Source organism: Maniola jurtina, chromosome 25 (genome assembly GCF_905333055.1).
Source record: "Maniola jurtina chromosome 25, ilManJurt1.1, whole genome shotgun sequence".
Classification (NCBI taxonomy): Eukaryota; Metazoa; Arthropoda; class Insecta; order Lepidoptera; family Nymphalidae; genus Maniola; species Maniola jurtina.
The window spans coordinates 2392651-2419140 of NC_060053.1; the positions used below are offsets into that span (position 1 = coordinate 2392651).

General features: G+C 38.7%; 2 protein-coding genes across 3 annotated transcripts; one reads left to right on the top strand and one right to left on the bottom strand.

The window, feature by feature from the left end:
* The first annotated feature begins 63 nt into the window (after positions 1-63).
* On the top strand, positions 64-9941 carry LOC123878100 (puff-specific protein Bx42). The gene is made up of 13 exons (XM_045925165.1): positions 64-131; positions 493-644; positions 1293-1450; positions 1986-2168; positions 3020-3099; positions 3801-3982; positions 4679-4912; positions 5299-5455; positions 6253-6386; positions 7564-7708; positions 8385-8478; positions 8894-9040; positions 9736-9941. The coding sequence occupies exons 1-12, from the start codon at positions 115-117 to the stop codon at positions 9026-9028; spliced, it is 1671 nt and encodes a 556-aa protein (XP_045781121.1). The 5' UTR covers positions 64-114; the 3' UTR covers positions 9029-9040; positions 9736-9941.
* Positions 9942-15176: 5235 nt separating this feature from the next.
* Positions 15177-26063, bottom strand: LOC123878106 (thioredoxin-2). 2 transcript variants are annotated; one of them, XM_045925176.1, is made up of 3 exons: positions 25951-26063; positions 19589-19764; positions 15177-15508 (listed from the first exon to the last, which is right to left on the bottom strand). In XM_045925176.1, exons 2-3 carry the CDS (start codon positions 19757-19759, stop codon positions 15359-15361), a joined length of 321 nt encoding a protein of 106 aa, XP_045781132.1. In that variant the 5' UTR covers positions 19760-19764; positions 25951-26063; the 3' UTR covers positions 15177-15358. The 2 variants fall into 2 exon arrangements, with proteins under 2 accessions (XP_045781132.1, XP_045781131.1); XM_045925175.1 differs by lacking the exon at positions 25951-26063 and adding an exon at positions 22098-22294.
* Positions 26064-26490: the final 427 nt, after the last annotated feature.

Genomic DNA, 26490 nt, shown 5'->3' on the forward strand with positions numbered 1-26490 from the left:
ATTTTCGAACGAATCTTTACTCTATGGAACGAACAGACCACAGACCACCAGTAGAGTAGAATGTGTCATTACATTTGTCAAGAAGAAGAATCACAAACTGTGATCACAAACAAAATGGCGACGTTGTCGAGGTGTGTTGTGTTTATTTTGTATTTTAATTTAATTTTAAGGGCATATGGATAATAAATCGACGAGTTTTAATAAGAAAATCATATATTTTTATTTTTTCCTCGGTTAAGAATAGTATCATACTTAAAACCGATTCAAACTTTAATGAAGAAGCTTTGTTTTTTTTTATTCGTTTTGGACTGTTTAGAATTGGATTTAATGTGAATTATTTATATTATTTAGAAGGTTATACATCCCCGTGTGACTAATTTGTACGATTAATTAACTATATCTTTAAAATTATTACACCGAAAAACGTATATTTTAATATAACCTGACCACATGCTATGTGATGGTTTTTTATCGATTTTCCTGCATTTGTAGCTTGTTACCGGCTCCGGTACAACAAGTATGGGACCGTGATGATGAGCAGAAAGCAAAGCGCGTGGGCAGTGCACTGGTAGTGTCCCAAACAAGTGTTCCGCCTTATGGTCAAAGGAAAGGATGGGTACCGAGGGCAGAGGAAGATTTTGGAGGTACATATTTACAAAATTGCATAGTTACTCATTTCAATAATAACCTGGCTCAAAATTTTTTTTTTTTAAAGAATATTAGCCATTTGATCTTGACTAACATTCCCCTTTTCCCTCCAACTAAACGTAGAGCTTGTGCTAGGAGTGGGTACGACAATGATGCAAGGGGTGGGGTTTGAACTGGCGACCTTTCGGATTTCAGTCCACTCCTATAACCGTTGAGCTATTGAGGTTTCAATTGCTTTTTGAGTTAATGATGATTAGAATAGAGGAGACAAAATTGATTGTTTGGTTGAGGTAAATTTGCAGGCTGAATATGAATTGGCCACCCGCTCCTAGGTTCTTTCTGTTCATTAGTTAAAAATAAAAGATGTCAATTTGATTAACTTAGCCTGAAAGGAAGTAATCCATACCAATATTGTAAATCTGAAAGTTCTGTTTGCTAGCTTTTTATGACCCATCTGTTTTACAGACTGATGAAATTTGTTACTCAGATTACTAGCATCCCAGAAACAGACATCATCTACTTGTATCCCAAAAAATTGAAGAGTTCCCACAGGATTTTTCAGAACCTAAATCTGTCGTCTGGTTTTTGATATATTTGTTTTATATTACTGATTCAAATTATAATCTTTTACCCATAATGAACAGATGGTGGTGCATTTCCCGAGATCCATGTTGCCCAATACCCCCTGGGCATGGGAGCACGTGGAAAGGAGAGTACCTCAAATGCCTTGGCGGTCCAGTTAGATGAGTCTGGAAGGGTCAAATACTCAGCTATTGCTAGACAAGGCCACAGTGCTGATAAGGTATGTATTGTTCGCGACAGGTCGAGATGGCAATTTTCTAGTGAGGTCACATCACATACCAGGCAATAGATATCGATAATTTTTTTGGTATGCAACAAAATGAGAGTGAAATTATTATTACCACCTTTCTTAAAGTAATCTGTTATCAAAATCAAACATCACTACAAACGCCTGATTTGAATGAGTGAAAGTATTTTTAATTGATTTTAATTTATCAAAGACCACACTTCATTCATCAAGACATCAAAGTAAAGTGAACTTTCTATGTCTTAAAGTATTTTATATTTAAACTAGCCGATGCCCGCGACTTCGCCCGCGTGGATTTAGGTTTTTTGAAATCCCGTGGGAACTCTTTGATTTTCCGGGATAAAAAGTAGCCTATGTGCTAATCCAGGATATTATCTATCTCCATTCCAAATTTCAGCCAAATCCGTTCAGTAGTTTTTGCGTGAAGGAGTAACAAACACACACACACACACACACACAAACAAACTTTCGCCTTTATAATATTAGTGTGATATTTCTTGCTTCACAGATAATCTACTCAAAACTAACGGACCTGCTACCATCAGAAGTCCTAGCAGAAGATGATGCGACTCTCCAAAAGCCGACGGAAGATGACATTCAAGACATCACGGAAAAAACCAAACAGGCCCTAGAAAAACTCACGAATGCCAAGATATCTGCTGCTATGCCTGTCAAAGCCGCTCCTAAAGCTGTGAGTTGAGTTTTAGTTTAATTTTAAATCCTATGATATCAATTGTCCGTGCTTTATCCCATTTGGTCTGTCATTTGTCACATTGACTTGACATATCACGTACTACAATTTCAATGATTCATTTGACACTAGATGATGTCCGCGACTTCGTCCGCGTGGATTTAAGTTTTTTGAAATACTGTTGGAACTCTTTGATTTTTCGGGATAAAATGTAGCCTATGTCCTAATCCTGGATATTATCTATCTCCATTCCAAATTTCAGCCAAATTCGTCCAGTAGTTTTTGCGTGAAGCCTAAAAATTGGATTACTGTACGACTGAGCTGCTGGCAGCGGTTAGGGTGCCTTTCCACCAGAGATGTGCTATGCAGCTATGCTGAGAAGATGTGAAATCTACGCTAGGAAAATACGTGACCGTTTCCACCAATACTAAGCTATGTAGCTGTGCGAGGAGGATGCGCTATGAAGATGCGCCGCCGCAAAGTAGCTGCGCGAGAAAGATGCGCAGCTCGAGCTATGCTATGTATCGATAGTAGGGAAGCGGTGAGAGCGACGCGGTGAGGAGAGAGGCGCTCACGCGTCCTGCCGAGCCTGCACATAGCTACACCACGCGACGGCCCATAGCAGGCATCCATAGCACGCATCCTTCCATATAAAAAACATATCTTAGTTGAATCCGTTTCCACCGGTGCTAAGCTATGTGCACCAATGAATGTGATTGGGGGATATCAAACGCATCCATAGCAACGTAGCATAGCACATTTCTGGTGGAAAAGCAGCCTTAGCCTGTTGGCCGAAATTCGGCGAAGAACATGCTACAATGTGTCGCTCTCATAGTGCACAATGTTTGCAGGCCCCAGCGCAGTACATCCGGTACACGCCGGCGCAGCAGGGAGGCGCTTTCAACTCTGGAGCCAAGCAGAGGGTTATCCGGTGAGTATATTGATGGTTTAAGCATGGTAAGATGGATTAATTTAGGGAAAAATAACAAGCAGAAGACACATTGTGAGTTTGTTTATACTTTGTGCTCAAGAGGAATGAATCGATTTTCTTTCTTTTTAACCCCCGATCCAAAAAGAGGGGTGTTATAAGTTTGACGTGTGTATCTGTGTGTACAGACACACAGATACCTATCTATCTGTGGTATCTGTGTATCTGTGTTTCTGTCTGTGGCATCGTAGCGCCTAAACGAATGAACCGATTTTAGAACCGAAGGTGGCTTGATCGAGAGTGTTCTTAGCTATAATCCAAAAAAATTGGTTCAGCCGTTTAAGAGTTATCAGCTCTTTTCTAGTTTTCTTGTAGAAAAGAAGGTTAGATAACGGTTAGGTTCATAATATTATGTCAATTGACAAATGTCCAGCTGTCAAGATTGCCTAAATACATAATTATTTATTTGAAAATGATGTTTTGGAAAACTCAGATACTTTAGATCGTAGGCGCGGAATAGTCCAAGAAAATCAGTTCAGCCGTTTGAAAGTTATCAGGTCTTTTCGGTCTTTTCTAGTTTCTGTAATATTCACTTGTCGGGGGTGTTATAAATTTTTAATTTACACTTGTTTTCTAATGCTATTAATTATGCAATATAAAGTCTTCAAAATTTAGGAGATTTTATCATTTCCATGTCACTAAAGTATGGTGGAGGCGCAATCGGACCCGATGGAGCCGCCGCGGTTCCAGATAAACCGCAAAATCCCCCGCGCGGCGCCCTCTCCCCCCGCACCGGTTCTACACTCCCCTCCGAGACGAGTTTCGGTCAAACAGCAGAGAGACTGGAAGGTACCACCCTGTGTGTCACACTGGAAAAACGCTAAGGGTAAGAGATAAAAAAAACCGGCCAAGTGCGAGTCAGAGTTGCGCACTGAGGGTTTCGTACTTGGTTATTTTTTCCAACCTTTTGCACGATAAATCAAAAACTATCACACTTCACACTAATATTGTGTGTGCGCGCGTGCGTGAGCGCGTGCGCGTGCGTGTGTGTGTGTGTATCTGTGTGTGTCTGTGTTAAACTGTCGCCAATAAAACTTGGTTTTATTAGCGACTTGGTACTGTAGCGGTCGCCACTTTCACAAGATGTCGCTTCTAAACTCAATCAATCAACAACGCTCGAAACACTAGATGGCAGCACGGGTAGCCTAATTGAAAAACTCAAAATAGGACACGCAACTTTCAATCGCAATGACAGAGCGTTTACCAGATTGCACTATATATAGGAGTTTCGACGCACAACCGTTGGCCCAGCTGGCGCCACCGAGCACAACACCGCTCGGTTGGGAAATTTCCCTATTGCTACGGTCGAGCACACAGCCACACAGCTCCCGTACAGTACTATCTAACTCTTGCTTCTCCTTTCTGCAAAGGTTGCCTGGTAGACATTGCTCTAAGCAATAAGGCTGCCTTTGCACATAATTGTTTTTTTCTGTTTTCTTCCTTCTGTGTTGTTCCTTGTATGTTTTTTGTGTGCAATAAAGTCTTTATCTATCTATCTATATATGATTGTTGTATGTTTCAGGTTACACAATACCCTTAGACAAGCGTCTAGCCGCAGATGGCAGGGGCTTGCAACAAGTTCACATTAACGAGAACTTCTCCAAGCTGGCTGAGGCTTTGTACATAGCTGACAGGAAGGCGAGGGAGGCAGTGGAAGCCAGGGCTCAGCTGGAGAGGAGACTAGCGCAGAGGGAGAAAGAGAAGAAGGAAGAGCATCTGAGGATGTTGGCTCAGCGTGCTAGGGACCATCGAGCTGGTGAGTGTATACAAAGACTTTGAAACCATCCAACCGACGTGGCCCATTAGAAAGGCAATAAAGCGAAGATGTTCTTTTTGAACCCCCAACCCAAAAAGAGGGGTGTTATAAGTGTGTATCTGTGTATGTCTGTGGCATCGTAGCTCCTAAAGTGATGAACCGATTTTAATTTAGTTTTTTTTTTTTGTTTGAAAGGTGGCTTGATCGAGAGTGTTCTTAGCTATAATCCAAGAAAGTCGGTTCAGCCGTTTGAAAGTTATCAGCTCTTTTCTAGTCACTGTAACCTTCACTTGTTGGAGGTGTTATAAATTTTTATAATGTTTTTTGCGTAGTAGCACACACTGAGTATCCATTAGTAATTAAATGAATATTTTTAATGTTTCCAGGTATTCGCAACCCTGAGGATGAGGTGGCGGGTGAGGAGGGCTCCGGTCCCGTACCGGAGGGCGAGCTGTCGGCTGCGGAGCGCGAGAGACTGCGCTCGGAGAGACATCGCGAGCGACAACGCGACCGGAACTTAGCTCGTGCCGCTCCTGATAAGAGGCAAGTAACTTCGCATCAACCAACTATAGTGCGCTGTATTTAGTTCTATCGCGCTAACGAAGTCTAGTAAGAGGTTTGACTTAGTAGAATAGAATAGAATAGAAAAGAATAGATTTTTATTCAAATAAACATTTACAAGTGCTTTTGAATCGTCAAATAATTTACCACTGGTTCGGAATGCCGTTCCTACCGAGAAGAACCAGCAAGAAACTCGGCGGTTGCTCTTTTTATAGTATAGTTAGTATAGCTTGTTGTTGTTCTTTAATATAGCTTGTTGTGAGCGCTGTGGTCTCATAAGTGGGAGGTCCCGAATTTGATTCCCGGCAGGAGCAATTTGGGAACTTATAATTTCTAAATGGTTTCTGGTCTGGCCTGGTAAGAGGCTTCTGCCTTGTGGTTGCTAGTTACCACACTACTCGCAAAGCCGTGCCGCCAAGCAATTTAGCGTTCCGGTACGATGCGGCGTAGTAATGTAATTGCCAGGAATCGAACCCGGGACCTCCCAATTATGAGACTACAACGCTCACCACTGCACCATCGAATTATGAGAGTGAGGGAATAGAGAGTGCACGTGTATTTGCGCACACACGTGTATACTATATCTTTTAGTCTGTTCTTGTTGGTCTCTATGGCTCTTTGTACTGCAGTTTTACGTTCTACAATAATTCCGCCCAACAAGCAGGCAGTTCTAGGCAATTGACTAGATTGACTGCCATGGCTTAAATTCAGGAAGGAACTAATTTTGCGGTCACTGTTCTCACACACATGTATTTAGTTTTAATTATTTTTTGTTTCAGGTCGAAACTAGTGAAAGATAGAGAGCGAGATATATCAGAACAGATCGCTTTGGGTATGCCCGCCAAAACCACCCAAGGGGGTGAAGGGATGTTCGACCAGCGACTCTTTAACAACAGCCGAGGGATGGACAGCGGTAAATATCACACTTCACACTAATATTATAAAGGCGAAAGTTTATGTTTCAAAAGGAAAATTTACAAAGGATAGTTCTCAAAAGGAAAAACGGAGCCCTTATAGGATCACTTTGTTGTCCGTCTATCTGTCTGTCTGTCCGTCCGTCGCGTCGTGTTGTAGAGGCATGCAGCCTCTTTTAAGACCGGCAGCTGCGAAGAAAGCAACACACTTTGCAGCTGTCACTTAAAGAACAAAAATTGAATTCGGAACGATTCAAAATATCTTGCTGGCCTGGACGAACCCCGGGCGGCGGATTCAACGAATTCACTTCAGATCATCAAGACCGCAACACCTCGGTCTAGCATCAAGCTCCGGCCCTCGTTTTCCTACCACAGTTTTAATTATAACCAAGGCATATATTGTCAATAATAATTGTTCATGTAATACAACGTAATAATTGTAGCGGCATTTCATTTATCAGTCATCATACGCTGCATGGCTGCTACAGTGTCTGTTAAGAAACCTTAGGGTACTTCCCGTTGACCTAGAATCATGAAATTTGGCGGTTATAGCATAAGTACAGCAATAAATCTGAAAACGTGAATTTGTGGTTACATCATTAAAAAAAAATTAAAATGTGTTTCAATTTTCAAAGTGAGATAACTATACCAAGTGGGGTACCATATGAAAGGGCTTTACCTGTACATTCTAAAACAGATTTTTTTTATTTTTATTTATTTTTGATTTATCGTGCAAAATGTTGGAAAATAAAGCTACGTCAGGTCTTCGAATCGTCGATACCGCAAAGCCTTAAGACTAAGGTCTTCAATCAGTGCGTCCTACCTGTGATGACGTATGGAGCAGAAACGTGGACACTGACAGTTGGCCTCGTCCACAAACTAAAGGTCGGTCAGCGCGCTATGGAGCTAGCTATGTTGGGTACTCTCAGGGATAAAATCCGTTGGGGCAGACGTGTTCTGGAGTGGAGACCGCGTACGGGCAAGCGCAGTGTGGGACGACCTCCTGCCCGCTGGACCGATGACCTGAAGAAGGTGGCGGGGAGCGGGTGGATGAGGGAGGCGGAGGACCGTGTTTGGTGGCGCGCTCTTGGAAAGGCCTATGTCCAGCAGTGGACGCATACAGGCTGATGGATGAATTATTGACATTTTGTGTAAAATAGCAGGTTTTATGTGCAGGTTACGCTGACGACGAAGCCTACAACGTATACGACAAGCCGTGGAGGAATCAAGACGGCGTGGGCGCGCACATCTACCGACCCACCCGGAACGCGGACAAGGACAACTATGGCGGCGACATCGACACCATCGCTAGCACCAAACGGTGAGTAGGACTATTTTTTTTTTAATTCACAGACTAGTGCTTGACTGCAATCAGACCTGTGTGCCTAGTGGGAGATTTTTAACCTATTCGATCGCGTAAAAGTTAACTGCGTTTTGTATGGAATTGAAACAGCGCCATCTTCTTGTCACTAGATGATCCACTCCCACAGGCACACAGCTAGCAAGTGATGATGCAAGCGAGTGCGAAATTTTTATTAATTGTATTTACAAAAAATCTACATATATTTATACTAGCGACCTTTTCAGGGCTTATCTTCTTAGGCAAAATTTGGTACTATTCAGTGGTAGCTTGCATTTTATAGGTATTTTATCCCAAAAAATCAGAGTTTCCACGGGGTTTGTACGTAGTTCCGGTAGTCAACTAATGTAATATAAAAGCGCGAGCGAAGCGAGTGCAAAATTGTTTGATAGATTTACAAAAAGCTTGTAAATTCGAGAACTAGTTATTATGCATTTTGAAAACAATTTCTTTTTGTCTGGGATTTGACACAGCCATGCCAGAGGTACCGCCAACGCGTCGCCGGTCTTTCAGGAATTTATTGGTCCGCCCCTTGAACCATGTTGTAATCCACTGCACTGATAGATACTAACACTGCATGGGATCGGGATGATCAGATTTCCGAAGGTTAATAAAATGTTTATGTTCATAATTCCAGGTTCGTGGCCGACAAAGGTTTCGCGGGCACCAGCAGCAGCAACACCCGCTCCGGCCCCGTCAACTTCGAGAAAGACGCGCCCAGGGAAGAACCGGTGAGTTTTTAGGGTTACCTCAAGAGGAAAACATTTTTAGGGTTTCGTACCTCAAAAAGAAAAACGGAACCCTTATAGGATCACTTTGTTGTCTGTCTGTGTCTGTCTGTCTGTCTGTCTGTCCGTCCGTCCGTCCGTCCGTCCGTCCGTCCGTCCGACCGTCCGTCCGTCCGTCCGTCCGTCCGTCCGTCCGTCCGTCCGTCCGTCCGTCCGACCGTCCGTCGAGTCTGTCAAGAAACCTATAGGATACTTCCCGTTGACCTAGAATTATGAAATTTGGCAGACAGGTAGGTAGGTAGGTAGGCTTACTCATCGTTCGGTACGTATCATCACTTTCTTTCAGGTGTGATTTTGGTCAAACGCTTGCCTATGATGCATAAAAAAAAATACCTAAGTTTCTCCTCTGTTTCCTCAGGTCCGTAACACCCAGCCCGAAGCAGATTTCGACCCGTTCGGTCTGGATCGGTTCTTGAGTGAAGCCAAGCGAGCCGACAAGTCCTCCCGCAAGAGGGACCATCACGAACCTCACGCCAAGAAACGACGCGATTAGAACACCACTATGGTAAGTATGATATCTGTAACACCTAGCCCGAAGCAGACTTCGACCTGTTCGGTCTGGATTTAATAAGCCCTAACTCGCACACGTGTTAAAAAAGCGTTGCGTTAAAACTCGACGGCGCGCTGACAATACAACAGTTAACGTCCGTTAAAATAGCGTTCAAATAGAACAAATGCATTCCCAAGTATCTGTTCACACGTCAACGCTTTTTTATCACGCACTTTGTTAAGTTAAACGGGTGTTATAAGTTTGACGTGTGTATCTGCGTATCTGTCTGTGGCATCGTAGCTCCTAAACTAATGAACCGATTTTAATTTAGTTTTATTTTGTTTGAAAGGTGGTTTGATCGAGAGTGTTCTTAGCTATAAGCCAAGAAAATCGGTTCAGCTGTTTGAAAGTTAGCAGCTCTTTTCTTGTTACTGTAACCTTCACTTGTTGGGGGTGTTATAAATTTTTAATTTACACTTGTTATACATAGCGGCCATTTTGACATGTATTGTTATAGCGGGAATAGAAACACTGAAAATTTCAACTCACTATTACGGTTCATGAGTTACAGCCCGCTATAGACAGACGGACGGACAGCGGAGGCTTAGTTATTTGGCAGTTGGAACACTTCGGGTACGAAAATCCTAAACATACATGATTTTAAAAACCTTTTCTGCTATTACAGTTCTAACAAATTTTTTTTGTTTCAGGTACGGCTGAAGTTTGTGTTCATTCGTTGCCTTTTCAATCGTTCATTAGCAATTAAGTGTTTTTATACTCTATCCATGCAGAGAAGTTACACATGGTTCTCTCTGTTACGTAATCCCTTACAAACGACAGAGACAAAAAGGCAGTGGGCGCTAACCATATATACAGGGTGTTTGGTAATTAGTATATAATGACGACACGTACCCATGCTACTTTGATCTGATAAATACAATGCTGAAGTAAAATGACGAAATAAAACTATAAAAATTTCCATACAAAATTTTAATTTTTTTTATGACCCTGAGGTCGTTGGCCATCTTTAGATAGGCCGAGGTCAACGACCTCAGTGAGTTAGGGCACGTTAGGGCCATAAAAACTTGGTCATAAAAAAAAATTGTATGAAAATTTTTATTATTTTCATTTCGTCATTTACTTCAGCATTGTATTTATCAGATCAAAGTAGCGTGGGTACGTGTCGTCATTATATGCTAATTACCAAACACCCTGTATATTTATGTTCATGGCTCAATATACAATTTGAAACTCATTTGGAACTGGCAATGGTTTTCTTGGCAAAATTCAAAGGAGTACAAAAATGTTATCAAGCTGGAAACAAGAAAACCATTGCCAATCCAAATGAGTTTCAAATATGTTAATATTAAGACATAAATTATTTTAACACATTTTAATAGGATCCCTATGAATGCGATGACAGCTTGAAGGTGGTCGAAGAAGATACACCATATAAAACTGTATGGTTCCATTTACCGAGCCTAGCAAAGAACTGGCCATTATTTTGGATATCACTGCTTTTAATGGCCGAAACTTTTTGATAGGAACTGACCCTTATTTTTCACATGAAATGTTTTTATTTGGGCTAACTTCTCTCCATGGATATAGTTTAGTATCCTTTATAGATAGTTTGTTATTAATGTATTATAGTTTGCGTGTTTGTGACTATTCATCAAAGAATTAATATTCAAAGAACCAAAAATTTAATAGTATAATATATGCTATAAACAAATCATTGCTTCAGCGGATTATAGCAAAGTTTTTTGTTCTTTGTATATCATGGACTTCAGCAAAGTAATGCCTACTTATATACAACATTCTTTTACAGGGCTTTCTTCATCACTTACTACATACAATCGAGCCCCAATTTCATTTGAATATTAAACAACCAAAGTCCATGAAATTTTGCAGACATATACTAGAAACTAATATCTATGCCTGTGGTGTTTTAGATTTTTCTAAAAATATGTAGTTTTAAAGTTAAAGGGGCTCAAAAAGTATGTGAATTTTTAAGACCGCGTAACTTTGAAACCGAATATTTTAACGGAAATCTGGAAAACCACAGGCATAGATATTAGTTCCCGGAACGTTTCTACAAAATTCCATTGAGTATGATTGGTTAGTATTCCAATGAGAGATGAACTACGTTGGTATGGAGCGAGTGACGGAGAGACCCCTCAAAATATTACCGAGAAACCACTGCAATATGCATGACGTTTTATTTTGTAACATTTCGTCAATAATATCAAATTCCCTTTTTCTCTTATACTTAGGAAATATTAGGTCATTCCTAAAATTATTTTTGTTACAATATTATGAATTGTATTGTAACAATAGCCAAACACGTAGGTAGTATTGTAAGGTTTTTAGTTAATAATGATTGTAAATTGTTATAAATAAATAATTATTTGTGTAAATTGCTTTGTTTTATTTATTTCAAACTAGCTTATGCCCGCAGCTTTGCCCGCGTGGATTAAGGTTTTTAAAAACCCCGTGGGGACTTTTGATTACCCAGAACAAAGGTAAACTATCCGTAATAGCCCGTCCCCGGGATGCCTCTTTTTTCTGCACTACGTAAAAACATTGAAAGGATCATCCATTTAAAAATCCCGAGGGATCACCAGGATTTAGGAATGCAATTCCTTACAGCATCAGGGTTGAGGAGTTGGGTTCTCAAGGTCAACGACAAAGTATTTACTTGGTAAAGATACCTTCAATACCAATCAATTTATAACCGACAGTGTCTAAATCCCATCTGGTTTGGTGGTCAGGTCCCCTGCATTATCAGGATTGAGGAGTTGGAATCCAATTTTTTTATGAAATGATGTCGCAAAGTTCCCTTAAGGGGCATGAGACGGGTCTGCCCGCGAAATTCAAATTTAATTTGGGTTTTCGCATTTTTTAAACTAATACGACAACGTAAGCTTATGGCTTATAAGATCCCCATCTTCTAAAAGTATCAGGCTTACACAGAAAAATACTCTGAAAATTATTATTAAAATTAAATGATTTCTGAATCTGAACGGTTTTTAAAAATGCTGGGTCCAAATTCGCCAACCTCCTTTAGTAAACCCTACGTTTTTCAAGAATTTCAAGTTCGCGTCACCGACATTTTTTTTAAATTATATAGACTAGCGCTTGGCTGCAATCAGACCTGCTAGCAAGTGATGATGCAGCCTAAGATGGAGCGCGCTTGCCTAGAAGTTGCCTATTCACTCTTGACTTGAAGGTACCCATATTAAAAGTGGAAGGGAAAACTGATGCCGGAAGGTCGTTCCACATCCTGGCGGTTCGGATTAGGAAAGAGGAAGAAAATCGTTTCGTACGTGTTCGAGGAATTTCGACTACGTACGGATGCAGACCTTGCGAGCAACAAACAGGATTGACGTGATTTTTCGCATGGATATAGTTAGCGTAGATCCTCAATACTCGGCGGTGGTGTCGTTACCAAAAACACCGGCCAAGTGCGAGTCGGACTCGCACACGAAAGGTTCCGTACCAAAACTTTCATTTTTAGGGTTCCGTTCCTCAAAAGGAAAAACGGAACCCTTGTAGGATCACTTTGTTGTCTGTTGGTCTTATTGACTCTTATTTTACTTGCATGATCACACTAATATTATAAAGGCGAAAGTTTGTATGTGTGTGTGTGTTTGTTACTCTTTCACGCAATAACTACTGAATGGATTTGGCTGAAATTCGGAATGGAGATAGATAATATCCTGGATTAGCACATAGGCTACTTTTTATCCCGGAAAATCAAAGAGTTCCTACGGGATTTTAAAAAACCTAAATCCACGCGGGCGAAGCCGCGGGCATCTTCTAGTAAGATATATTTTCAATTGAAAATACATCTTATCGTACGATAGGTTACCAAATCAAGTGTTCTAAATCGCCTTGCTGGTCAGCTAGTAAAATAAAAGAGCAAAGATTTAAGTAAGATATTTAATTCAAGTAACAATACTTCAACATACAATACATACTGGGAATAATATTAATACGAACATTGGTATGTACGCGTAAACTTGTGCAGAATGCCTATATCTACGTGCTAAATATAAACTATATTATTATTATCATAGACTAAAAGAGTAGACGGATTCACGCGAAGGCTTAAAAGCGAAGCCAGAATTTGTGGCACCAGACTGACACAAACACGTATGGAGTTAATTTGGTAATGTTAGAGCCAGGCGTCTCCAAATTTTTTAGCCAAAGGTCACACTGCTTTCTTCTCTAGTCCAAAGGACTAAGGTTGAAATCTATAGAGTGTACTTTGAATTTGCTTAGACTTAAGTTTCAGTTAAAATGAGACAGATTTATGCCAGCGGTATAACGCTGTCTCGTTTTAACTTGACTTAAGTGGAAGCAAAGTCAAAGTGCGCTCTATATCTGGAAACATTTGATAGTTTAGTTTCATTACAAATACATTTGCAGTTTGAGGAACACTGCGTTAAATACTCTCCATATAAATATTGAGGACATTTGCCACAGATTCTAGCTGTTAGCTTTATAATGAAACCACTGAAGAGACAAACATTTTATGCATCGGCAAGTTGTTTCGCAACTCTTGTAGATATCAAACTTTTACCAGCAACAAATTTTTCTGCAAAGATTTTTATTTTATTTACTGTTTTTTTTTTTTACCAAAGAAAATCTACAATAATACGGGAATTGCGTAAAAAATAAGCCACGCGATTGGCTTCCTTTACTTAAAATGGCTTCATATGCTGCCGCTCGTTTACCATCTACATTTTCCCTTTAGTCTGAGATTATTATAAGACACTTTTCGGCTACAAATATATCTTCGTGCAATTATTATTATTATGTTGTTTTATTAATACTTTAATTGGGGTCCTTTTCATATTACATTAGTTAAAAAAAGAAAGAAAAAATATTTCTTCTCGTATAGGTACATTCTTTTAGGACTCTTACAGTGTCTTGTTGAAATAAATAAAGAAATTAAATATTGCAAACAAAATCAAATATTATATCTTGTAAATGCATTAAATTCATTAAAACATTCTTAAAGTAAAGACTTCTGACTTTTTTTTAACACATATGGGGGCCAATCGGAAAACATTGAATAAATATTTTTTTTATTGATTTTCCTATATTACATAATATGATGATTTCTATATTATGCGATTTAAAGGAAGGTGTCATAACCTTCATCATTGAGGAATTCAATACAAATTTCTTAGTTTAGTATTGTCGTATCGGCCCATGGAAACCCATTTTTACGTAGCTATATATAAATAAGTCGCAGATAGTACAAAAAGGCTTATTAAATAAAAAAAAAATCCATCAACACATAATGCACTCGGTAAATCCCGCCAGCGGTCGGCGTACATACCGCCCGTACTATGCGACCAAACTGAGAATAGGAACGACTTTCGGCCATATTGTGATGTATTATTTACTGGCAATCTTTACATACGTACACGCTTAGATCTTTTTTTTTGGGTTCCGTACCTCAAAAGGAAAAACGGAACCCTTATAGGATCACTTTGTTGTCTGTCTGTATGTCAAGAAACCTATAGGGTACTTCCCGTTGACCTAGAATCATGAAATATGGCAGGTAGGTAGGTCTTATAGCACAAGTATAGGAATAAATCTGAAAACCGCGAATTTGTGATTACATCATTAAAAAAAAAATTGAAATGTTTTTCAATTTTCAAAGTCAGATAACTATACCAAATAGGGTATCATATGAAAGGGCTTTACCTGTACATTATAACAAAGATTTTTATTTACGCATCAGTTTTTGATTTATCGTGCAAAATGGCAAAAAACATACCCACCGGTTTTTTTAAACTATGCAGCTCACTGCTGCTATCAACGCCCAAATAGCGATAATAAAGTTGTTTTAAAACCAGATCGGCAATAGCAAATCCAGCGTATTTATATTAGTAGAGGTCTGTGAAATTGTACTTTTCAAAGGCTCAAAAGGCTAGACAGAGCCGAAAAGTCAGTTGGAAAAAAATTAAGTTTCAAATGACAGTTGACAGTTAGTTTTATTTTTATCCCCTTCAGGAAAGGCAAAGGTCGTAGACCATGCAGCCTGGTAAGTCGTAGATGAATTATGTATTCTTATATTGTTTTAAACATGAAGGCAAAGCCTGTTCAGTCGTTTCTTTTAGTAAAATATTTTTTCTTTAATCTTCAAAGATTCATCTGAATGTCTTTTATATATATGTATAGGTATAATATATATATTTCTTTTTTTCCTTATCTCTGGTACAGGTCAAATCCAGTTGTTTTTTAGTCTATATTGACAGTTGACAGGCCGTTGACGTTCCTATTTTTAATTTGATCGCATTGCAAGTTTCAAGTTTTTTACTTGAGTTTCAAGATGGTGTTCTTCAGTTTCTCCACATTGGCTCCGGAGAACTCTTCGATCTTTTTGGACGACTTGACGAAGACGAAAGTCGGCATTGCGTTAATGTTGTACTCTGTTGCGATGTCTTCGCACTCGTCTACGTCGACCTGGGGATACAAAAATGATTCTTGTAAATGTAAATATGTGACTTTTTGTGAACTATCATATTTTATTATTTTTAGGATTCTGGACCTCAAAACTCTCTCAGACCTGGGCGCGTTTGGAGCCCTCATAGCTTTAGTTTGAAGCTTACGCAATTAATATCACCACTATAATCATCTTACAAATCTAACAATTCTGACCATCAAAAGGTGTACAATAGTGTCTAGGTACTTTGAATAAATGTGTTTGAAAAGGAACCCTTATAGGGTCATAAAATCTCTTTGCTGTCTGTCTGTCTATCGAGCCTGTCATGAAATCTATGGGGTTCTTCCCGTTGAGCTAGGATCACGAAATTTGCCAGCTGGGTACTTAGGTCTTTTGGCACAAACTGAAGGGAAAAATCAGAAAACTGTGAATTTGTGGTGACATTACAAAAAAAATGTTATTTTTTTGTACGGAATCCTTCGTATGCGAGTCCGACTCGCACTTGACAAAAAGAGTAACCAATTTCAAAATCGGTTAAATGACTTCGTCTGTGTTGGTGTTAGCTGGCGGGCGTGCTCTGACTTTTTGGAGTGTTTTTTTTTTTTGTTACAACTGACTGGAAAGCGCTCTAAGGGGGTGCCGTGCGTGTGTCGGCGAGCGCCGGCACAGACGGGGTCCATACTTGTATAGTCTAACTAACTTGTTACAAATAACAACAAACTTGACATTGGCTAATCTTTGTAAAGCCAGACGAGAGAAAAAAAAAATCGGTTAAACGTATGGGTCGTGAAAAGCTTAAAGCTAGCAGACAGACAAGATAGTTTTATTAACCCCCGACCCAAAAAGAGGGGTGTTATAAGTTTGACGTGTGCATCTGTGTGTCTGTGTATCTGTCTGTGGCATCGTAGCTCCTAAACTAATGAACCGATTTTAATTTAGTTTTTTATGTTTGAAAAGTGGCTTCATCGAGATTGTTCTTAGCTATAATTGAAGAAAATCGGTTCAGCCGTTTGAAAGTTATCAGCTCTTATCTAGTTTTCTTATAGAAGTTTTTGTGTCGGGGGTTTTTTAAATTTTAGAGTTATTTAAGTGAAAAAGTAGTGTGTGAAACCTTTTACGAGTATTTTTCCATAAAACTATTTAGCTATTGTATATAAAAAGATGACTCAATTTTGCAAATTCCCACATTCATAACTAAATAAGGTAAATCTATCAAAAGAATTTCCTGCTTAGGTCCCAGTTGCATGACAGACGGTTAAAGATACTTTACGGTTAACGTTAAATAACCTTTAAGTTTGATCATCTATCTTTTTAACCCCCGACCCAAAAAGAGGGGTGTTATAATAGACTACAGGCCCATGTTTAAAAATGGGTGGGTCATATGAACCACCAGGTGACGTATACAGGACGATATAAGAGCATAAAATAATAAGATTCAGCACTATGCCGTCACTTGTAAGCTGTCCAACAGAGTGCTGGTGAGAATTGAAAAGTGCAGGTAGAGTGAGTACATTTTGGTCATATAATTTTGTACGGCATTTTTACCATCGATAGATCCATGAAAAATAATAAGAAAGCGCGCAGTGCCGTAAAAAAATGGTGCGCCACAAAGTCAGTAAATGTTTTGATTTTCTGACAATTTCCGGGGTAAATTTGGTCATTTAATTCTGTACGGCACTAGTTTCATACTGTTTCAATACAGCCTCTAATCCATTATTCCGCAACGCCGTACAAAAATCATGCGACAAGGGGAAAAAATTGAGGGTAGCAACCCCCTCTCTTTCCGTGGTCCGGGGGGTGATTTGAAACAACATAAAATTAATTTATTTTGAAAGTGTTTTATGCATAGATAATATTTTTTTACATGCCGTACATTTTCGTTGGTCCAAAGGTTTGTAGGGGATGTGGATATTATATACACACCCGTTCACTTCAGTTAGACGGCATAGTGATTTTATCATATTATCAATTGTTCTCTTCAAAAATATGTTAATGCCGTACAGTATCAGATGGCCATAAAGTACTACCCTTAAAATGGTAGCGTCATTTTCATCAGCCTAAAAGATATGGTCTGCATTAAAATGTACGGCATAATTTTTTCCTAATTTATTTATCTGAATACTATTTAAAACAAGGGAAAAGCGTAGAAAATTGCTATATTTTATTAATCTATGAATATTTAAACTTTTGCAATAATTTGAAAAATTTCAGTTTTTGTATTTATCTATAATTTTTTTTAGAACAGTTTCTTTTGAACGGCAATACTATATAACAATAGTATTTTACACTATCATGTTAAAAAAAAAGTTGCCGTACAGAGTCAAATGATTTTACAGCTTTAAAAATTAAGTATACCATGAAATTAAGATAATTATTGATACACATTCAAATGAACACTAATTTTTTTACGGCATTATTTTTAATAGTTCTTTTGAGTGCTAGATAATGCTTTGGAACCAAAGCCGTACTTTCTCAAATCACCCCCCGGACCACGGAAAGAGAGGGGGTTGCTACCCTCAATTTTTTCCCCTTGTCGCATGATTTTTGTACGGCGTTGCGGAATAATGGATTAGAGGCTGTATTGAAACAGTATGAAACTAGTGCCGTACAGAATTAAATGACCAAATTTACCCCGGAAATTGTCAGAAAATCAAAACATTTACTGACTTTATGGCGCACCATTTTTTTACGGCACTGCGCGCTTTCTTATTATTTTTCATGGATCTATCGATGGTAAAAATGCCGTACAAAAATATATGACCAAAATGTACTCACTCTACCTGCACTTTTCAATTCTCACCAGCACTCTGTTGGACAGCTTACAAGTGACGGCATAGTGCTGAAACTTATTATTTTATGCTCTTATATCGTCCTGTATACGTCACCTGGTGGTTCATATGACCCACCCATTTTTAAACATGGGCCTGTAGTCTATAAGTTTGACGTGTGTATCTGTGTTTCTATGTGTCTGTGTATCTGTCTGTGGCACCGTAGCGCCTAAACTAATGAACCGATTTTAATTTTGTTTTTTTTTTTTTTTGTTTGAAAGGTGGCTTGATCGAGAGTGTTCTTAGCTATAATCCAAGAAAATCGGTTCAGCCGTTTAAAAGTTATCAGCTCTTTTCTAGTTACTGTAACCTTCACTTGTCGGGGGTGTTATAAATTTTTAATTTACACTTGTTACTCCAGAAAATCAAAGTTTCCACAACAATTTTCAAACACCTAATTCCACGCGGGCAAAGCCGCTGGCATCATGTAGTATTGAAGCTAAATTAGACATGCTGTGTAGTATAGAATGGCCTTAATAAAACCAATATCGTATGCAAGTCATAAAACCAATCTATTTATGTACTAATCACTACCAGACACGTACGAACATAATATACCTACTTATTTATATGCAAAGCCAGGCTGGGCAGCATTTGGGAAATTGCGTCAAGTCTTCAATTCGTCGATACCCCAAAGCCATCATTCGTCGTTACATCAAAAAAAGTGGGGATGTCCAAAATTTTTTTTTTTTTGCTATTGTACCTATCGATTGGGATGTCAATTGAAAGATGAGAAAATTCTGGGCTCAAGAATATAAATATACTACACCATTAAAATAAACCAAGGGACTGAAAAACAATTTTATTATATTATTTCAGCATTTTATTATATTATTAAGAGGGCTCTCTCCGTCACTCATTTCATACAATCGTAGTTCCAATTTCATTTGAATATTAAGCAACCAAAGTCCATGAAATTTTGCAGACATATTCTAGAAACTAATCTATGTCTGTGGTTTTCCAGATTTCTGTTAAAATATTCGGTTTCAAAGTTACGCGGTCTTAAAAATTTTCATACAAATCTTTGAGCCCCTGTAATTTTAAAACTACATATTTTTAGAAAAATCTAAAACACCACAGACACAGATATTAGTTTCTAGAATATGTCTGCAAAATTTCATGGACTTTGGTTACTTAATATTCAAATGAAATTGGAACTACGATTGTATGAAACGAGTGACGGAGAGAGCCCTGTTAAGATGATCGCAGTCGGGTTTTAGTTTTCAACTTTATCTTGTTTTATTACTAGTTCCTGATAACCTAGTACTTCACCTTAAGTACAACGATGGAATCAGCCAGCTCGTTGGCAAGCTCCTCAAGCTTGGGGCCAATCATCTTGCAGGGTCCGCACCACGTGGCCATGAAGTCGATCACGACCAGCTTCTCGCCGGCTTCTGACAGCCTGGTCTTCAGGTCGTCAGAGTCTTTGATGTGGATGGCCATTTTGACTGGAATTTTGAAAAAAAAAATTATTACTTGAAACTTCAAAAGGTCTCTGTCATCTTTTTTTTTCTCTCTCGTCTGGCTTTACAAAGATTAGGCAATGTCAAGTCTGTAATTATTTACAAGTTAGGGAAACTATATAAGTATGGACTTCGTCTGTGCCGGCGCCCGCCGACACACGCGCGGCGCCCCTTTAGAGCGCTTCCCAGTCAGTTCCACCACCAAAAACAGCAGTAAAACACAAAACCCGGCCATTTTTAACAAAAAAAAAACACTCCAAAAAGGCAGAGCACGCGCGCCAGCAAACGCCAACACAGACGAAGTCCCTCTAACATCTACATTTTTAGGGATTTTTTATCTGCATATTCAAAAAAAAAATACTCTAGAGAAAAATAGCATCAGCTTATTGTCTGTCTGTCTGTCAGGAATCAAAATCCAGAGTTAAATTTTGACTTAGAATCATACCCTTTACAACAACAACACCAGAATAAGAACCAGAAGAAGTTTGTACAACAAGCAAAGGGATGAATCCGAAAACCGTGGTTACCTACATCACAGAAAATTCAAGATTTTTGTTCCTGACCAAATTAGATAGATAGAAAGAAATACTTTATTGCACACAAAAAACACATGTAAAGGAATACAACAGGACTTCGTCTGTGGTGGCGTTTGCTGGCGCGCGTGTTGTGACTTTTTGGAGTGTTTTTTTGTGAGAATTGGCCGGTTTTTGTGTTTTGCTGGTGTTAATTGGTGGTGGAACTGACTGGGAAGCGCTCTAAAGGGGCGCCGCGCGTATGTCGGCGGGCGCCGGCACAGACGAAGTCCATACTTATACATATAGTTTCCCTTACTTGTAAATAACTACATACTTGACATTGGCTAATCAGTGTAAAGCCAGACGAGAGAAAAAAAAAGGAATACAACACAGAAAGAAGAAAAACCAATTGTGTGCAAAGGCGGCCTTATTTCTTAGAGCAATCTCTACCAGGCAACCTTTACGAAATCCCATCTAGATGGCGCAGTCGGTCACTATCTCGCAAATTATTATGCTGGTTTGAGATTTCTTGAACAGTGCGAAACCCTTCATGTAAGAGTCCAACTCGAACTTGGCCGGTTTTTTACGTGACACCAACTAAACCGCGGTGCGCCGCTCCCGTCGCGCGTCTTGTCTATCCAAGTCTTTAATTTCGTGATAGCATGTATGTTATCATGTTATCAGAATACCTATGACTGTTTATCGTATTTAGTTCAGCAGAGGTTTGTTTTTTGATAAAAATGATTTTAAAAAACTTGCGGTCGCAGACCACTGCATTTGTATTGATAAAATTAATACCTAATAATAATTTTTATCATTTGTAGGGTTCCGTTCCTAAGCCTCCACTGTCCATCCGTCTGTCTGTCAGCAAGCTGTATCTCATGAACCGTAATAGGATTTTCAGTGTATGTATTTCTATTGCCGCTATAAAAAGTAAAGCCGTAATATCTTGTACGATGGTACAGAACCCTGCGTGTGCGAGTCCGACTCGCACTTGATTTTTGGGGTTTTTAGGGTTCTAGGACCCTATTACTTAAGATGGAAGCGGGCTAACTTGGAAGGGGTGTGGCAGTTTCATTAAACCCCTAATCGGTTTTTACACGGCATCGTACCAAAAGTCAAAATCATTTATTTGAAGTTGGTATTGTACTCCTTTTTATGGCCGGAATTGCTATATTTGTACGATATAATGGTTCTAATTAATTACCTAACTTAAAACTAAATCTACGAGGGTTCCAAACGCGCCCAAGTCTGAGAAGAGCCCACAACAAACTCAGAACCGGAAGGCTAAACCGCTTGGCGGCACGGCTGTGCCGGTAAGGTGGTAACTAACCACCAACCGAACAGAAAAGGCACAGGGGAAAAAACTTTAAGTAAAAACATTAAATCGATTATGCAATTAAGCGTATAAAAATCGGCCAAGTGCGAGTCGGACTCGTACACGAAGGGTTCCCTAGCCTCGAACAAGAAATAACACTTTTTAATTTTCATTGCAGCCATTTCGAAATCATTTTATTTTATTTTTTATATTTTATTAATTGTTGTTATAGCGGCAATAGAAATACACATTCTGTGAAAATTTAAACTCCCTACTATTACGGTTCACGAGTTATAGACCGCTGACAGACAGACGGACGGACGGACAGCGGCGCGGCGGCTTAGTGACAGGAACCCGTTGGCACTTGGAACCCTTCGGGCACGCATTACGGAACCCTAACAATTATATTCCTAAATCGTAGCGACCTTGTTTCAGGGTCATCATAACACATTATAAGTACCTAACCACTAACTTGTAACACTTACCTAGTAAACACTAAAATTGACACTTAAAATCCCAAATTTTAGTTCCGCCGCAGTATCTTTGCACTAAAATATCAACAGATCTCAGATTTATGAATAATATATTTAACGTTTAATATTTTTATTTGATTAAACTAACAAATCGCTCGCAGGACCTCCTTTCGGTACGGCGTTCAGCGGTAAACTGAATAGTCAAGTCAAATCAGTGAGTACTGAGTGAATAGCAAAATCTACTGTTTGTGTACATTCATAGTGACTATTGTATTTTGTATACTTGTATTGTATTGAAATTAAGATATGGGAAAACTGGCTTATAATAATAGCCTTCGTTTATAAAGGCGCGTGCACACTATGGATTTTCATAATCTATACTAATAAATACAATTGGAGTGTCTGTCTGTAATTTCGAAATAACTACCGCATATTAAGGTTATATGGTTATTTGAACGATACTATAACTAAATCACACGTTTTTAAAATTTTTGTCTGTCTGTCTGTTTGAAAAGGCTAATCTTTAGAACGGCTGAACCGATTTTGACGGGATTTTCACAGACAAGACGTAGAGGATAATATGTACACCGAAATCTCCGAGATTTTTGAACCGATTTGCGTAATTTCTTTTTTAATCGATAGAGGAACTTTGTGACATTCTTTCATAAAAATTTTTGATTCCAACTCCTCAACCCTGATGTTGCAGGGGATCTGACCAATCCACGCGGGCAAAGCTGCGGGCATCAGCTAGTTAAATATGAGAAGTCAAAATGAGAACGTAAAGAAACATTTTTCTTGAATTGAAAAAGTTCAGAAGTGGGATGAATCGATAATTTAACTACTATGCTAAGGATTAAATACACAAGGCCGGCTGAGACCTGATTTTTTACAATGCGGAGTCATATGCTTCGTGTTTAGATGGGACTATGCTTTGCGATCACTGTACGTAGTATGATATAGATAATGCCTGCTATTTCGTACGCGTAGGTAGATTAAGTTTTTTGAAAACGTCGTAGGAATTCTTTTTGACGTGACAACGTTTTATAATTCGATAGAGCCGGCTGCACGCACGAAAAAACATGACTCATCTCGTTAACTCTCGTTACCATGCGGCGTTACCATGCGGCGTTACCATGAGGCGTTCCATGTAAGGCTTGAAGTGCAAGCGAGAGCGCGGAACGAGCGAGAAAGAAGCACAATCGGCCTTTGTTGTCACGTTCAACTATCGTCAGTAAACCGACTTTACAGACAACCAATTTTTTTAATTTTTTTATTTATTTGTACCAGAAAGCTGTACCAATAAAAACAAAAAGAAAGAAAAAGTAGACAGGGAAGCACTTATCTCTATAAGAGATCTCAACCAGTGACCCTTGGCAGCGAGAGGCTTGCGAGAGGTTGTAAAGGGAGTAGATTAGGTACAACAAAGATAAAAAGTATTCTCTAATTTTCCGAAAAAATAGGTAGTCCTTGCCTCGAATTAAAGTTTTGTCAAAATCGGTGAAACAGATGACCCTTTATAAGCTAGCAGACAGACAGACACATTTTCGCATCTCTACACACTACACAGCCTAAAACAAAGTCGCGGGATTAATCTACAGCCACGCGGGCGAAGACAGGGGTATCATCTAGTATTAGTTTATACCCAGTATGGTATTATACCCGACTACGGTAAAGCCAAAAGGAAGGGTTATGATTTTAGCAGTCTATGTATGTATGTTTGTATCCAGATTCTGTTTGTTCCACCGTAGCGCCTAAACTACTGGGCCGATTTTGATGAATAAGACGTCAATCGATTTGTTGTAAAGGTCCGGGTGACATCAGCTATATTTTATACGCAAAAAATTGACCTAACGGATGTTACATGAAAAAAGGTGGGGGGTCAACAATTTTTTTTTTCTATTGTATCGAGTGGGGTTGTCAATGGAAAGAGGAGAAAATTCTGAGTTCATAAATATAAATGTACAACATTAAAATATACCAGAAAAACAATTTTACTATAGTATTTCAGCGTTTATTAAGACGATCGCAGTCGGGTTTTAGTTTTTAACTTTATCTTGTTATTTTATTGCACTTGTAAAAGTTTACTTGAATAAAAACATATTCTATTGTATGGCAGCGTAATAATTTATATCGGGCGTTTTTCGCCGTATCTCGTGCGTGCTAGCCTTAACACTTGGCACGGACCTTCGCAAGTGAGTCAGATTGCGGTGACGTCACCGTTGTAAATAATCTTGACTATTAATCGATGCTGTAGGAACTTGGGAGTTAGCGAGAATTATGACCTAGCCTACTCAATCGTGGGTACATCATGTTTTTCGAAATTGCATCATTAAAAAAAGAAGTAGTCATAAAATACAAGTCATGTAATGACTAGTATTTTTAAGATGCAATCAAAGACACCTTATCTTTACTTCATTAATTAATACCTTAGTTTGTGAACCGAGCGTCATCACACTCACACTTCACACTAATATTATAAAGGCGAAAGTTTGTGTGTATGTGTATGTGTGAGTGTATGTGTGTGGGTGTGTGTATGTTTGTTACTCCTTCACGCAAAAACTACTAGACGGATTTGGCTGAAATTTGGAATGGAGATAGATAATATCCTGGATTAGCACATAGGCTACTTTTTATCCCGGAAAATCAAAGAGTTCCTACGGGATTTCGAAAAACCTTAATCCACGCGGGCGAAGTCGCGGGCGGGCGGTATTATACCGCCCGCATATATCTGTCTAGTTTAAGCTGAAACTTAAGTCTAAGCAAAGTCAAAGTGTGTTTTATAGATTTCCACCTAAGTTCTAAGTTCCAACAGGATCATTAAAAAACTTGAATTCACACACAGCTAGAATACAATAGAATTTACTCAAATGACTAACAGGTTATCTGACCTACATAACAAAGTAGAACAACTACTGTAGAACCAGAATATGTCATACTAATTTAATTAATTCCTTTCAAACCTTTCTTGTGCAGCAAGAATTTTTGAAAATCTGTGAGCAGACAGAATTTCCAAAAAACTTCAAATATATTTCTTCATTTTTAACTGAAAGTCAACATAGCTAAAAATTTTCATAGACATGATTTTAAAAAATTGGTCGAGTGCAAGTCCGACTCGCACATGAATGGTTTTTTGTGATGTAACTACAAATTCATAGTTTTTGGATATTTCCCTTTACTTGTGCTATATGACAGTGGTACTTGACAAATTTGATAATACATATTTCTACGTCTACAGAAAGTACCCTATATGTTTTGATTCTCATGACTGGTCTACACAGATACAACCATAGACCTAAAGTATAAGGGTTCCTTTTTTCTCTGAAGATAGGGACCCCTAAAAGTATTGTCTGTTTTAGGAGTTTTCACAGTAACAAGTCAAACATTAATAGTTCATCATAGGCTAACAAAGGCCTGTTCTACTTAATGGTTAAATTGCTTGCCACTCATTCAGTTTAAACAGATCATATTTATCAAAGTAACTAGGTATATACCTAGGTACCTAACAATTTATCGTGACGCACGATAATAATCTACTCACTTCTACAAAGTACAAATTAGTACTATTGTAGTATTATTATTGTGTAGGTACAACTATCACTTTCCTAGTGCCTACAATTAGTTTATCACACTTCATTTTAATCTAATCAACTCCATCAACTCAGATCAAGATGATCTCATTAAAATCATAGAAAAGGATGCGGAATAAAAAAATCGATGAAGTTCTAAGATCGAAGATTCAAGGTCATCTGTAAGATTACTCTATCCATGCTAAGTCGTAAGGCTTTATATAAAATATAGTATAATTTCTAGACTAATTATACAGTAAATATTGTAAATGTTATGGCAGAATTAAGGAAAAACATACCTGTTAAAAGTTTTCAAGGAAAATTGATTAACCGGCGGAACACGCGGCTGACAAGAAATGCCAAAATTTCACTCTGTTCTGTAGTCTGTGGTTGGCCTATATAGAGCCTACTCTATGCTCCGTGTTTTTTTTTCCTCTCTCGTCTGGCTTTACAATGATTAGCCAATGTCAAGTTTGTAGTTATTTGTAACAAGTTAGTTAAACTATACCTACAAGTATGGACCCCGTCTGTGCCGGCGGCGCTGGCCGACATACGCGCGCCACCCCTTTAGAGCGCTTTCCATTCCAGTCAGTTTTAACAAAAAAAAAAAAAACACTCCAAAAAAGCAGAGCACGCCCGCCAGCGAACACCAACACAGACGAAGTCCGTGTTGAGTGTTCTCACTTACTATTTTGAATTTACCACAGATGAATGAATGGGTTCACCTTTACACACTAATGAAATTTTATTGTTCTAAAACAAAACCACAAAATCTAAAAGAGAAAACACTGAGCACAATAGATTTAGAAAAATAAAACTGCAGCTCGATTGTGGTAGAA

Bases quoted from the DNA above. Each gene is read 5' to 3' on its own strand.
- LOC123878100 (XM_045925165.1), top strand. The intron at 1,451-1,985 runs GTATGTATTGTT...CTTGCTTCACAG, and splicing joins AAGGCCACAGTGCTGATAAG to ATAATCTACTCAAAACTAAC. The intron at 3,983-4,678 runs GTAAGAGATAAA...TGTATGTTTCAG, and splicing joins ACACTGGAAAAACGCTAAGG to GTTACACAATACCCTTAGAC.
- LOC123878106 (XM_045925176.1), bottom strand. From the start codon at position 19,759: ATGGCCATCCACATCAAAGACTCTGACGACCTGAAGACCAGGCTGTCA. The intron at 15,509-19,588 runs GTGAAGTACTAG...TTGTATCCCCAG, and splicing joins ATTCCATCGTTGTACTTAAG to GTCGACGTAGACGAGTGCGA.